Source organism: Camelus ferus, chromosome 25 (assembly GCF_009834535.1).
Source record: "Camelus ferus isolate YT-003-E chromosome 25, BCGSAC_Cfer_1.0, whole genome shotgun sequence".
Lineage (NCBI taxonomy): Eukaryota > Metazoa > Chordata > Mammalia > Artiodactyla > Camelidae > Camelus > Camelus ferus.
This window is the reverse complement of record NC_045720.1, coordinates 23,487,434-23,501,347: the sequence shown is the minus strand read 5'-3', so window position 1 is coordinate 23,501,347 and position 13,914 is coordinate 23,487,434. Positions and strand designations below refer to the sequence as shown.

The 13,914-nt window shown below is 37.4% G+C and overlaps 1 protein-coding gene across 10 annotated transcripts in view; it reads right to left on the bottom strand.

The window, feature by feature from the left end:
- SYBU (syntabulin) overlaps positions 1 to 13,914 on the bottom strand; it is a 104,264-nt gene that overhangs the window by 40,144 nt on the left and 50,206 nt on the right. For 8 of the 10 annotated variants that reach the window (XM_032467667.1, XM_032467666.1, XM_032467663.1 and 5 more), the window contains 2 exons: positions 4,146 to 4,343; positions 1,644 to 1,703 (listed from right to left, as the gene is read on the bottom strand). In XM_032467667.1, coding sequence (XP_032323558.1) covers positions 1,644 to 1,703; positions 4,146 to 4,343 — 258 coding nt within the window. The remainder of the gene's footprint in view (positions 1 to 1,643; positions 1,704 to 4,145; positions 4,344 to 13,914) is intronic. The other 2 variants (XM_032467668.1, XM_032467661.1) reach the window with 1 other exon arrangement.

The window sequence follows — 13,914 nt, the reverse complement described above, 5'->3', positions numbered from 1 at the left end:
CTTGGGGCTATGGAGGAGGAATGTATTAACCTGAGAGCAGTGTCTTCTTGTGGTTTAACAGATTATGATGCTGCATTTTTTAAATTCTGGAGTCACTCAGGGACCTCGTTTCCAGGATTTCCTCTCTTCATATTTGTGAGACTGATGGGTTTATCCTGCTGAAAGTTCAGAGAACGGTAGGTCACGGTGCAGACTGTTCTAAATACAAACAGCTTACTGTACAGAATTGGGTCCCACTCAAAAACTAGAGCAATGTTTTTAGTGATGACATTAGGAATTTCAGGCAACTGAGAAATAAACTTTAGTTACGCCTCTGACCTTGACAAAATGCAAATAAATCAAAAGATCACAAGGTAAGCTCTACTTAGGTGATGTTTGCCTATGATCAATTAAATGAGAAGCGCTGACAAAAGAGGTGTTTCAGGCTCTGCCTCTGGGTCATTTAGGAATCCTAGATCCTAATAAAGGAGACCCATGAAACCTCAGAAATAGTATGTGATATTTTGTGCATATTTTTCTGGAGTATGGGTCCATGGCCTTCAGGATACTCCAAGGATCCATTAGTCAAAACAACATGAAGGCCATGGACACATACTCCAGAAAAATATGCACAAAATATCATATACTAGTTGAGGTTTCATGGGAAACTCTAATTCAAAAAGATGCATGCACCCCAATATTCATAGCAGCACTATTTACAATAGCCAAGACATAGAAGCAAACTAAAAGTCCATCAGTTGATGACTAGATAAAGATGTGGTATATATATGTGTATACATATATATATATATACACACACACACATACACACACACAATGGAATATTACTCAGTCATAAAAAAGAAAGAAATAATGCCATTTGCAGCGACATGGATAGACCAATGATCATACTAAGTAAAGTCAGACAAAGACAAATATATGATATCACTTATATGTGCAATCTAAAAAAATGATAAAAATTAACTTATTTACAAAACAGAAATAGACTCACAGACATAGAAAGCAAACTTATGGTTACCAAATGGGAAAGGGCTGGGGGGTGGGGATAAATTAGGAGGTTGGGATTAACATAAAAAAAAAACAAAACCCAGCATGAAGAAGAACTGTTCTTGCTTTCCTTCCTTCTTCCCTTCCCTCTCCTCTTCTTTTTTTTTCCTTTTTTGTCTGCATTTTCTTCATAAGGACATAAGCCTTAAACAATCTCAGCAAGACAAGTAGCTGGTTTTCAGCAACTGAGTATCTTCCATAGGAACAGAGACTTGTTCACTGTGACTTCTCTATATATACATAGATACATAGGGTCTTCAATCTTATATTAAGTACGATTATTCATATGATTATTGAAACAAGGAAGGGCAAGTATAATCTTAACTGCCATTTAAACTTAGTTTGTTCCTGCTGTACCACACTTATTTCTTGTTTCACTGTTTCACTGTTCCACTGTTCCACTGTATTGTCATCACTGTAAAATGTTTTTGCAGTGAGGCTGGGGAGGAGAGGGAGGTGAATAACAAAAATGAAATAATTTCAGGTTGCACTCAAATCCTACAATACCATCACAATAAAAATCTGCTTTTTCTTTGCAATCCATGAAGTTGACATTCTTTCTTGCACCATTTTATACTCTCAACCCCATAGCCTACCTTTGCTGTTGAGGTCAACAAATGTTGATTGTGCCCTCGATACACACCGGACCCTGTGTGCTAGGAATACAAAAAGAGGATGACAGGGCTTCTGCTCTTCAACTTACATTCTGTACATTAGAGAAGCAGACTCTATTGGTGACTACTTCTCAGTTAAAGGAAAATTGAGAGCATTTCTCCAAGGAAGACATATAAATGGCCAATAAGCACATGAAAAGATACTCATCATCTTTAGCCATTAGAGAAATATAAATCAAAAGCACAATGAAATACCACTTCACACTCATGAGAGTGGGTATAATAAAAAGATAGATAATAACAACTGTTAACAAGGATGCAGAGAAATTGAAACCTTTATACGTTGCTGGTGGCATGTAAAGTGGTGCAGCCAGTTGGGAAAACAGTTTGGCAATTCCTCAAAGAGTTAAACAGAGAGTGAGCATATGGCTCAGCAATTTCATTTCTAGGTATATACCCAAGAGAACTGAAAGCACGTACAAAAACTTATCATGTGAATCTTCATGGCACCGTTATTCACGATAGCCCCAAAGTGGAAACAACCCAAATGTCCATCAACGGTGAATGGATAAGCAAAATGTGGCATGTCACCACACTAAGGCCAGATGTTAATAACAGGGGAAGCTGGAGGTAGGAGGAGTGAGGGGGTGTGTGTGAGCTCTCTGTGCTGTCTGCTCAATTTTTCTGTCAACCCAAAATTGCTTCCCAAAAGTCTACTTTAAAATGTGATATATCCATACAATGGAATATTACTGAGCCATAAAAAGAAAGAGGTACTAACACATGCTGCGTTGATGCACCTTGAACATATCATGCTAAGAAGCCGAACACAAAAGGCCACATGTTGTATGAGTCATTATACGAGATGCCCAGGACAGGCAAATCCATAGAGACCGAGGGTAGGTTAGTGGTTGCCCGGGGAGAAAGGAAGAGTGGACAGTGACTGCTCATGGGTATGGGGTTTTTTAGGGAGTGTGATGGAAATGTCCAGAAATTGGATAGTGGTGATGTTTGTGCAATCTTTTGAATATATTAAAACCCACTGAATTGTACATTTTAAAAGGGTGAATTATATGGTATGTGAACTGTATCTTAATTTAACAAAAGGACAACTGTGCTGAGGGAAGGAAGAAGGCAGTTCTGATTGCTGAGTACACAAGGTAATGGTTTATTTCTTGGCTATAATTGTATGACATTAACTCACTGTCTCCGTCTCAAGTATTGGGGGTACCCAACACCCTTTTTATCCACAATATCCATTTTTCTTTTCATATGCTGTCTTTTCCATTGTGTATCATTCCCTTTCTTTTTTATATTATTCCAAATCAAAAGAATATTAACAAATTCATCATGACTAACATTTGTCAGGAACTGTTAGGAAATAGCGGACTTCACACAGTACTTAAACTCTGAGCCCAAATGACATTCTCTTCGGTTGGCCAAGAACAAGATGAAGAAAAATCCATTAAGATATGCTATGCATATCACTTATTCAGGAAGAACAAAAACAGAGGGAGATGGAAGAGGACACAGGACCTTCCAGTGGAAGCAGACAGAGGACCAAGCCCTGGCTCCACTGAAATAAAGCCATCTATAGCCCCTTGCACAACAAGCCATCACAGAACAAAAATTAGAAGACAAATGTGAGGAATGAGACTCACACAAGCCATTAATCTGTCTTTTCAGGCTCATAGACATGTGTAGTATAACTGGTGATATTGAAAAAATAATGCAATATAAGGGTTGTTTCTCAATGCCAACGCTCAGATACTTTTACCTTCAAGTTATAACTTTCGTTTCACTAAAACTATATTTGTTCGTACACTCTGTATATTTCTGAGATGTAAAATATTTATTTATAGATTGCAAATTCTGAGAATTGACCTTTTCTGATGTTCATGGCATCGCATTCACTGCAATAATGAGCTCCATTTCATCTCACAGCTTTAACAATTTTGAAATAATTGAATATTCTATGTGTATATGTCTACACATATAAAGTATCATATTCATATTTAAATATTTAAAAGCAAATAGAATAACTAGGTTAGCAGGTATGTCCAGCCCTGCAGATCTGCATCAAGATAACCAGTTCTTTTCACAATTTGTGTGCACTTTAGATGGTACCAAGGAATTTCTCAGAATAATTTATGCTAGACTTAATTATATAGTTTCAGTGTCTGTTAGGCCATTCAGTTAACATTTCCTCCACTTTCCTCCTTTTTTTAATGTCTTTTTAATGGACACATATGTCAATATACATTCTCAATTATTAACAACCAGTGCAGAAAATATTCCACTCTCTGCTCCACCTTTTTTATATGTATATAATATAAAATATGTATATATATAAAAAGATGTTTCTGGGTACCAGGTACTGCATTAGTGTTCCCTATCTCAACATCCAGGTGTTCCATTTCACGTCTCATTTGCAGTCCCTCCAGTCACATTGCTCTGATAAGAACACGAAGAGCAAACACTCACCTGGCTTCACAAGGCCTGACTTGGGCTCCTTCTTACAGCGAGCTGACTGGATGCTTCCCTCACCAACCATTCCAATTGCGCATTTCTTTCTGGTAAAGTCTTCATCACTTCCAGGGCAAAAGCCAACAGGGCTGTTTCCAGCATCCGAGGGCGTCTTCACAGGAGACACTGACTGACTGCTAGGACAGCCTGTGTCATCTGGAAGACAAGAATCAATGAGTGTTTAATGAGGAGGAGGAAATCAATGATGGCCAAGGGGAATCGCGCAGTGAGCCGTGCCCACGCATGCCCTCACACACGCACTGGGCTCATGAGGCCCCGGGTTAATCCTGTGAATGGCCTGCCTTTTACTTTCCATGCTGACCAATTGTGTTACCAAAGGAAATACCCACTATCACAAAAAAATACTTAAAGGCAAAACCTTACAAGACTTTGGATCACAGATATTTCTGTACCATTCTTGTTAAAACTCAAAGGTTTGTCTGTTGTAACACTTCAGGTGGTATACTTTTGGGTCATACTCGTCCACAGATTTTGGGTGGCCAGAGCAATTCAGGATTATTAACATGAATTTTCAGAATTGTCGGTGTTAGGAAAAAGTTACTTGAATATTATTGACCACACCCAGTTTTTGATCACTGGGCCCATCAACTGGTCAACAGAGTTTGAAAGATAAGAGATCTGGCTTTAAGAGTTCAAGGAAGCAGAAGGAAGTGATCTTTTATTATCAAACACATCCAATCAAAAATACGTCAATCAGAAATCTTGCTGTCTGGGGTAAATGGGTAAAATGAAAATGATATTCAAATTAGAAATGTTCCCTTAACTTTCAAGTTATATATTATTACCATACTCATTATTATAAGTTAGTATGCATGACATGAAGTGACCTGTGTAGATGCTTATTAAGCAAACAGGAACGTCGTACTGCTGACTCCTGTAAGTGCCTTCCATATCTGTTAATTATTTATAATGGTTGGTTAATTCATTTATACTTTGATGAGAAGTATCGTATGGGCATTGAAAGCCAATCAATATTACTTAAAGTATGTCTATTTAAACTAACCAATTAGTGATCAATTTTCATTACCAAATAATTCCTTATTATATGGAAATATTTTGATGTCAGTTATTTCAGTAACTAATTAGGCAAAAAAGTGAATAAGGACTTTTAGTACTAATAACTTCTAGGACTATTACATTTTTATAAATATTAAAGAAACTAAAATAATTTACCATCTATCAAAGTTTATCTTAAAACTTCATGGCTTGAATAAGGACAGAAAGAGAACTAGGCCTGAATAAAATATACTGGTTGCCTGAATTAAGATGACCAGAATCCATCTAGAAAAATAATTGCCATTGGTTCATTTTTGGCCTTTGTTTCAATTTTTATTATGAAATATCCCAGTTCCTGGAACAAAGTGAACTTGGCACTGGTAAAAAGGTTCATTTCCCTTGTATCCTTTTTGACTTTTAGGCATATTAGTCTATAGAGGGCTTCAACAGTCCATTTCTGGAAGTAAATGTTTTTTACTGCACTGTTCATACTCTCTGCCTTGGTTGCTCTTTTAAATGTGCTACGTTCTTCCTGAACTGCACTGTGACCCTAAATCACAGAGTGATGAGAATCCTCTTGGCTGCTACTGCTCAGCTATTTCTTCGCTTATTGTCCTTGGCTTTCTCTCTGCATGTCCCACGCTTCAATCCAAAGAAATCTGAGCTCCTTTCTTAAGGTGCAAAGCTACTAATTACTGAGACAGATTCCAGCACTTTGACAAGCCTCAACAGGTCTGCACGCAGCCTCAGGACAGCCTGGTTCCTGATTCCTATCCCAAAGCAGATAAGCCCAAACAAATGAGATCCAGTCATTCAAAATTATCTATTTGTCTTGAAAAGTATTTCCCTATGAATCAGGGCCATAAATTACTTCTTTGGAAAGAGAGATGGCTCAAATAAATAAAAATTCAGATTCTCTACCCTGAAAAAATCACTTTCTTAAAAACTCTCAAAGGGACAAAGTTAATCTCCAGTATTGAGAAACACTATTGAAATTATAATTTAAATAAATAGAAAACAAATGTGCTTTGTTTGGTATTTGTTTTGTATTATCATTTTGCCAGAGTTAAACAAGAAGGAATATGTATATGCCATGTTTTCAGTACTAGTAATTTCAAGGATTAAGTGCTAGGTAGGGTCTGGTTAAAAAATGGGGGCTGAAATGATTTAGAATGGTGGCGGTTTAGGGAAGGCAGTAGCAATTTTTCACCTGGAGTGTGCGCCTCACCTGTCATCAATATTTACAGCCAGTGTCTCCCGGGGCAGGGACTGAGAAGATGAATACCTACATATATCTTTAACTTGAGGTACCTGGTACAGCATTTCAATCACTATATAGTAAACTGGTGTTCACCCAGCATCTCTTCACTGTCTCGTACTGCCCTTCCTATTGGGAGGGAAACAAGAGGCATATACGACATTGTCCTTCATTAGTTAAACAAATATGTACAAAGTCTTGGCACTGAACCAGCCACAGGCATCGTACCCAACCGCCTGCTTCAGTTAAACCCTTTGAGTGTGCCTTCTGTTTCCTGCTGCTAAGCTGACTGTTGAATTTGTCCTGTAGAATCCACAGACTTCTAAGTGCAATATTTGTAATTACAGCTTTTGTTAATTATGTTAGGTAGCATAAAGAATTTATCAATGACAAAAATTTCAGTATGACATCATGAAGAAACTGTTCCTTGGGCAGGAAACGGCAGAAATCCTGAATGATTTACCCAAAAAGCGTGGGTTGCTTCAAATTTCCAGAATGCCTGAGAGAAGTAAGGACGTTTCAGCCTGGTTTTAGCTCCGCTCCAAGGCTTTAGGAAGGGGGTGTAGGAGACTGTCAGTTCTGCTGGCAAGAAAGGAGTTTTTCTTTTAAAATGCACTTAAACACACACCCACACTAGCTCTTGCATAAATCCTGAGTTTTTACATTTCTTTCTCTATTATTCATGGTAAATATAACTTCATTTAAAAAATACACATGCAGTAGGATCACCTTTCATGTTTTACACAGTGTGATCGTCTGGGATGGATCCAGGTGAGATGATTTCCTTCTGGGGTCAACAATTTAAAACCCCATGTACATGGGTCCAGGATGGCCACTGGTGGAACTCAGGTTAAAGGGACCCTCATTAGGGCCACATCGAAATTATCACCGGCCGCAGTGAAGGAGACTAATTTACATGCCCTCTTTGATTTATACTGAGGAATAGGTTCTTTTGTTGTGTTGTTCTTGTTTACCTACTTTGAGTAGGTCAACACACAGGATTCAGGATAATAGAATACCCACAGATCCAGGAACCTCCAGAAGTCGTGGCCCATCTATGGAGCTATAAAAAATATACTAATAACTAGTTTCCAAATTGTTTTCAAAAAAAATAATTTTTTAAGGTCTATAAAGACAGATGGGAGAAATCAGGCATCTAATATAATTTTGTAGCCTGGAGGTTGTTAAAAATGATTTTTTAAATCTATTTTTCCTCTCTCTTTGCAAGCACTTTGAGAATACGGGATATAGTTAATAACTGTACAATTACTCAATTTATAATTCTGAAAAGGTATGTATAAGTATCTTTTAAAATAATTTTTATTATTTTAAATGCACTAAAGAAACACGCTAAATTAAAAAAATCTTCAATTGGGTTGTTAAAATTTTAATAAATTTTTAAATTATAATAGAAGATCTAGAGTACAAAAGAGTACAAAGAAGTAAATAAAAAATAAAGGGCTAATATTTTCCTATAATTGTACTGCCTAGAAAAAATATTTAATTATTTGGCATACTTCTTATTGATTTTTTATGCATATGATTTACTTGCTTGCTTGTTCTTTGTTTTGTTAAAATTTCAACATAATTATAGACAGTATCATTACTCTGTTGTTAAAAATTTCTCCCTGGAACTTGTCAGGCTAGAAAGAAAGAAGCTATTAAGTCTAATAGGAGCCAAAACAAAGGGGCTCCATTGGCCAAGGATGAAATAATTTGAGTATCAAAAACAATAATACATGCAAATGACAGATGATCATTAGATATATTAAAAAAAATCTGTGAGTTCATTGTCATACCAAAAAAACCAAAAACAAAAAGAAACCCAACCTAAAAAAAAAAGAAAGGCCCCTTTCACTTCCCCCAAAACACCAACCCACTACAAATCATTGAAAGTGACCCAGAGACCAATTCTTTATACTAAAATTTCACAATTAAAAGGCAAGAAGGAATTAGCACATATTCTGATTGTAAAAGCTGTTACTATACAAACTATATTTCTGGATAACTGAAATCACTCATTGATATTGGAAAGTTCTTCCTTACAGAAACATTCTGGTTAATGAAAGTAGATGAAATAATATAAAGTTAACAACAGTTGACCCTTGAACAGTGTGAGGGTTAGAGGTGCCAGCTTCCATGCAGTCACAAATCTAAGCATAACTTAACAGGTGGCCCATCATATCTGCAGTTCCACATCCAAGGATTCAACCTACCTTGAATCATGTAGCACTATGGCACATGTGTACTGAAAAAAGTCCAAATACAAGTGGACCAACGTGGTTCAAACTTTGTTATTCTAAAGAAATAATTGATTCAATCAATAAACATAATGGATGAAACCTTTAGACAAAAGGCTGGTAAGGCCTGGCACCAGGCCTTACCCATCTGTATCCATGTAGTACTCTTAGCATCACCAACAGTGGGGCAACAGACAGTCTGCACCTTAGGACGGGAAGTGAGATGAAGCACACAGCATTCCCCACGAAGTATTCTTGCCACCAAAAAATTGCCCCTGAATCTAATCAAGATTTGATTACATGGAGAACAGTAGTGAGTTAAATCAGGGGTTGGCAAACTGCAGCCCACAGGCCAATTCCTGTTTGCTGTCTGCTTTTGTAAATCAAATGTTATTGGAACCCAGCCCAATCCTTTACACAGTGTCTACTGTGGCTTTCAAGCACAATGGCAGAGATCAGAGATCATCTGGCCAGCAAAGCCGAAAATATTTACTATCTGGTCCTTTTCAGAAAGTTTGCTGCCTTCTGGGTTAAATGATACCACGAGGAAGCAAACAGACACTTTTGAGACAACTGAGGCTATTTCAGTGTTCCCTATCATACCAAGGAATGATAGTAAATGTGTTAGTAATGAAAATGGCACTGTGATTACTATGTAAAAAAAAGTTCATTTAAAAAAAATGCATGCTGAAGTATGTAGGTAGACATGAAATAACATGATGTCTGGATATATGCTTTAAAATGCTTCAGTAAAGTAAAAGAGAAAAGAAAAAAGAGATGGCAGCAAATACGACAACATCTTGCTATTGCTTTATCTGGACAAAGTGGACAAGCAGCATGTTGGGGTTCATTGTAGTATTTGCTCTGCTTTTGAGTATGTTTTTAAAAGCTTCAAAATATTTTATTTAATACATGGGTAACTATTTAGAATAGATAGGAACATAGTGTTTCTAAAAATCAATTCATTCTTGTAGGGTATTTTAGCTTATTTCCAACTTCCTCATTATTACTGAAATTGCTTTAATGACACATTTTACAGATAAATCTCTAGTCAAAATTTTTATTATCTCATAGAATGTATCTCTAAAAGTGGAATTAGTAAGTCTTCTCAGAAGTTTGAAACCACTTACATTCCTATTATTATTGTATGAGAGCATCCCACTTATTAAATCCCTTCCAGTAATGAATACTAGGTTTGCTTGCATTTTTGCCAAGTTAATCACGAAAAATGTATTTCTGACATTTTAGCTTGCATGTATTTAATTATTAGTGAGGCTTAATGTCTTTCAAATGTTCACTGGCCTTTTTTAACTTTTCCTGTGTATTGTTCATGCCCTTTGACAATTTTTCCATTCAGGTGTTAAGGAATTCTTACTGATCTGTAAGAAATCCTTATATATAAAAGGCATATTTGCCTTTAGCATATTTCACCAAGTTTGTTGTTTGCTTTTAGTTTATAATGTTTTTGACATCCAATCTTTTTCTATTTCCATTTGTCAAATCTCTCCATATTATCCTTTGAGATTTCATCCAATGCTTTAATGTTTAAAATGTCCTTCTTTACTCCAAGATCAATCAAACATTACCTATACTTTCTTCTAGATTTTTATAATTTCAGTTTTCATTTAAATTAAATCTATCTGGAATTCATTTTCGAACAGTGTGAGGTTAGATGCTTAACTGTATTATTATTTGCTTAATTTTTAGGAACTCTATCCTTTCCATATTACTTTGAAATGCTTTTCTGATGAAATTTTGATGGCAATGAATATTTTCTGCAAAGTGAATATACACCATTTGACTTGTATATATATATATATATGTATTTTTTAATCCACATTTTAAAATATTAGAATTGCCTAAAGTGCGTGTGTATATTATATAACTTCCTGGTATTTAATTAAAGTACCTAACAACCAGTGCCATCAAGCACATTTGGTGACAATTATGATGACCAAGTCCCTACATCAACTTCCTTGCACCAATTACATATAAGAATACTGGATTCTAAAGATTACAAATAAAATAATTCTTCAAAGCCCAAGAAACACCTCTAAAACTTCTGGTTCATTTTTGAATGTATATCTCATGGCTCATTTGTTTTCCAAAATGCTGAACTAAACAATTCCAGAAGACATACTTAAAAATAACATCAGGCAGAGAAAACGTGGTTTTGTGCCATAATGTCTTGAAACATTCAGTTATGGTTTGACGCTGTTAAATGTTCAGTTGCATAATTTGGAGGAAAAATCACTGCTATTTTAAGGAAACATTTCTTTATACTATATAGAAATCTAGTTGATTCTTATGAATGACGAAAGTGTTTACAGCTTTTGTCTGTAAAGCATTAATTATTCATCCATTCAACAAATGTTTATTGAGTGTTTACTATGTGCCAGACACTCCTCTAGGTGTTACTAGCCTTACTGCTCCAGATACTGACATTTTTGAAGATAGTCTGATGGAGACAGATGGTGTCACAGCTTAACCTCATGGTTAATCTGAACCCTGTGAAATTCTTATCACTTTCAAATGCACATTTATTAAGTAGCTATCATGTGGCAAGAACACTGATTTTTATCATATAATTTTAACAATAGCTTGTTTTATGGGTGGAAACACTGAGGCTCAGAGAGGGTAAGAAATCCACAGTCACACAGCTACCAAATAGTTGGCTCAAGATTCAAACTCAAGTTTGTCTGCCCCTAAAGTCCTTGTTTTTCTCACCACCACAAACTGTTTTCTAAATTTTTCTACCTTTTTTTGTCCCAAGAGGAAACAGCAGAAATCCTGGGAAAGTGCAAATTAAAAGCAGACAAAGGAAGCTTCAGAAAGAAGCCATCCCATCATAAACAGACCATGAAATTTGAGGCAAGAAACTCTAGTTGTTTCCAGGTTTTGCTTCTACACAGTAACCATTTAATGCTTGCCATACAGATGATTATGCATTCTAGTTCTTCAGCAGAAAAATCTGAACTCCTATTCCTTCACCTAATTTTAGCAACTTTTTGGAGTGAGAATTCACAAGTCTACAAGGCTCCACGCTAATTTTGCTTCAGTATTATAAATATGAGACTACACAATTGCCAGTGTTGAGTGTAAGAATCTCATCCATTCATCCATCCAACCATCCATCCATTCCACAAAAAACTGCTGATTTCCTACTGTGTGCCAGATAGTCTTCCAGACACTAGGGATGCAATGATGACCAAGACTCTCAGAGCATTGTCCTCAAGGAGTTCACATTCTAGTGGTAAAGGGAGACAGCTGATAAACAAGTTAAAAAAAACATAGAGAAGAAATTTTGATTCTGATGTACTGTTAATGAAACAAACTGGGTGGTACTGTATAGACTGGCTAGCTGTGTGGGACGTGGGATGGTGTTTCATTAGACAAGTTGTCATGGAAGGTCCTGAGGAAGTCATTTGAACTGAGATGGAAAAAATGAGAAAGAATTCCAATTATGGAGAAGGCTGGGAAGAGAACTCCAGGTAGAGGGAACAACAAGGAGTTTGGTGTACTGAGAAAACTGAGAGGAGGCCAGGAAAGCTGATGGACAGAGAAGGACTGATGATGAGGTAGAAGTCCAACCATGCATGAGCATGAGTCTAGGCAGGAGTCTTAAATTTATCTTAAGTGAAAAGGAAGCCATCCTGTGCCTGAAGCAGGAGATGACAAGCATTTGGTCTGTGGAGAACAGACAATATTAGTGATATTATGTCTCACTAATACTTACTGAGTGCCCTACTAAGTACCATGCATGTTCTAAACACTTACTAAATGCATCTTAATTAACTTAATCTGATATCCTCTCTGAGAGAGGCACTAATGTGACAGGCATACAAAACTAGCACTAATGTGTAAGTCACCTCCCCGGGGTTGCAGTCAGTGAGTGGCAGAGCTGGGGTATGAATCCAGAGGCTAACTCCAGAGCCCCCTTCTTAACCACTAGGCTGTGTGGTCCCTTTAGAAATGAAGGCGCAGAAGCAATAAACCCACGTGGAGAAACGAGAGATGACAATGGACAATGGTTTGACTAGGGTGGTAGTAGTGAAAATTGAGAAAAGGAAATGGATTTTGGATCCATTTTGGCGAAATAACTGAAAGCATGAAGTTATGACAATGAAAAGTAGGAAGGGATCAAGAATACTTTCTGGGTTCTTTGCTTAAGCAGCAGGGAATATGGCGGTCATTTCTGAGTTGGAGAAAAATGGGTTTATGAGTTTGCAGAGGGTAAAATCAAGAATTCCGTTTTTGATACGTTAACCTTGAGGCAGAAATAAACCACGGCATTGGAGGTATCAAGTAGGCAGTTGGATAAGTGTGTCTAAAGCTCAGAGGAGCGGTGGGGTTGGGGAGCATCACTATCTTAAAAGTGAGAGATTTAAAGATTCAAGCCTTTGGGAGGGACAGGAAGGGAGGAGGGCTGAGGACTTTGACACTGTGAAGGGGGACAGGATGCAGTGGAACCAACAAAGACTCCCAGAGGGGTGGGACCACGGGAGCCAAGGAGGAAGATCTGTCTTAAAAGAGGGACTTGTTCAACTGCATCAGTTACTGCTGGGACATCAGGGAACACGAGGGCAGGCAAGAGAATGTCAGATTTGCCAATGTGGTCACTCATGTGCTTGACAAGGGCAAATTATGGAGAGAGGATTTTGGAGAAGTTTTGCTCGTGAAGAGGAGCAGAGAAATAAGATGGCAGCTGCAAGGAGATGAGGGGTCACAGTGAGCTATTTTCTTCAAGGATGCGTGTACTCTAGAGTATGTGTGTGCTCAGGGAGAGGAGCTTGTTCAAGTAACTGGAATGAAGCACCTCCACTAAGACACGTAACCTATGTCTATAAAAATCAAGTGGAGAACGGAGAAATCATTTAATGAACGTTTCCCTGGTTTCTTGGAGACAAAATAATCATTTCCCATATAAACATTCCCGGGATTTCTGAGCTATTTTGGAGCCTGGAGTGCTCCCATAAAAGTCATCTGGTGCAGCCCTGGGCAGTAAAGGAGGACGTGAGGCGAAGTGAGGTGAGGTGAGGCAAGTCTGTTTCTCCGTAGGACTCGTGCTTTCTCTGAAACAAGGACCTCAACTTGGTTCTCCACCAAGCGTCAAGCTGTCTGATTTGCGTGAGCAGTCACAGGAGGAATCTGGAGGGGAAAACATCTTGGTCCAAATAGTTGATGTAGTGTAACAACACATTTATATAGGGGT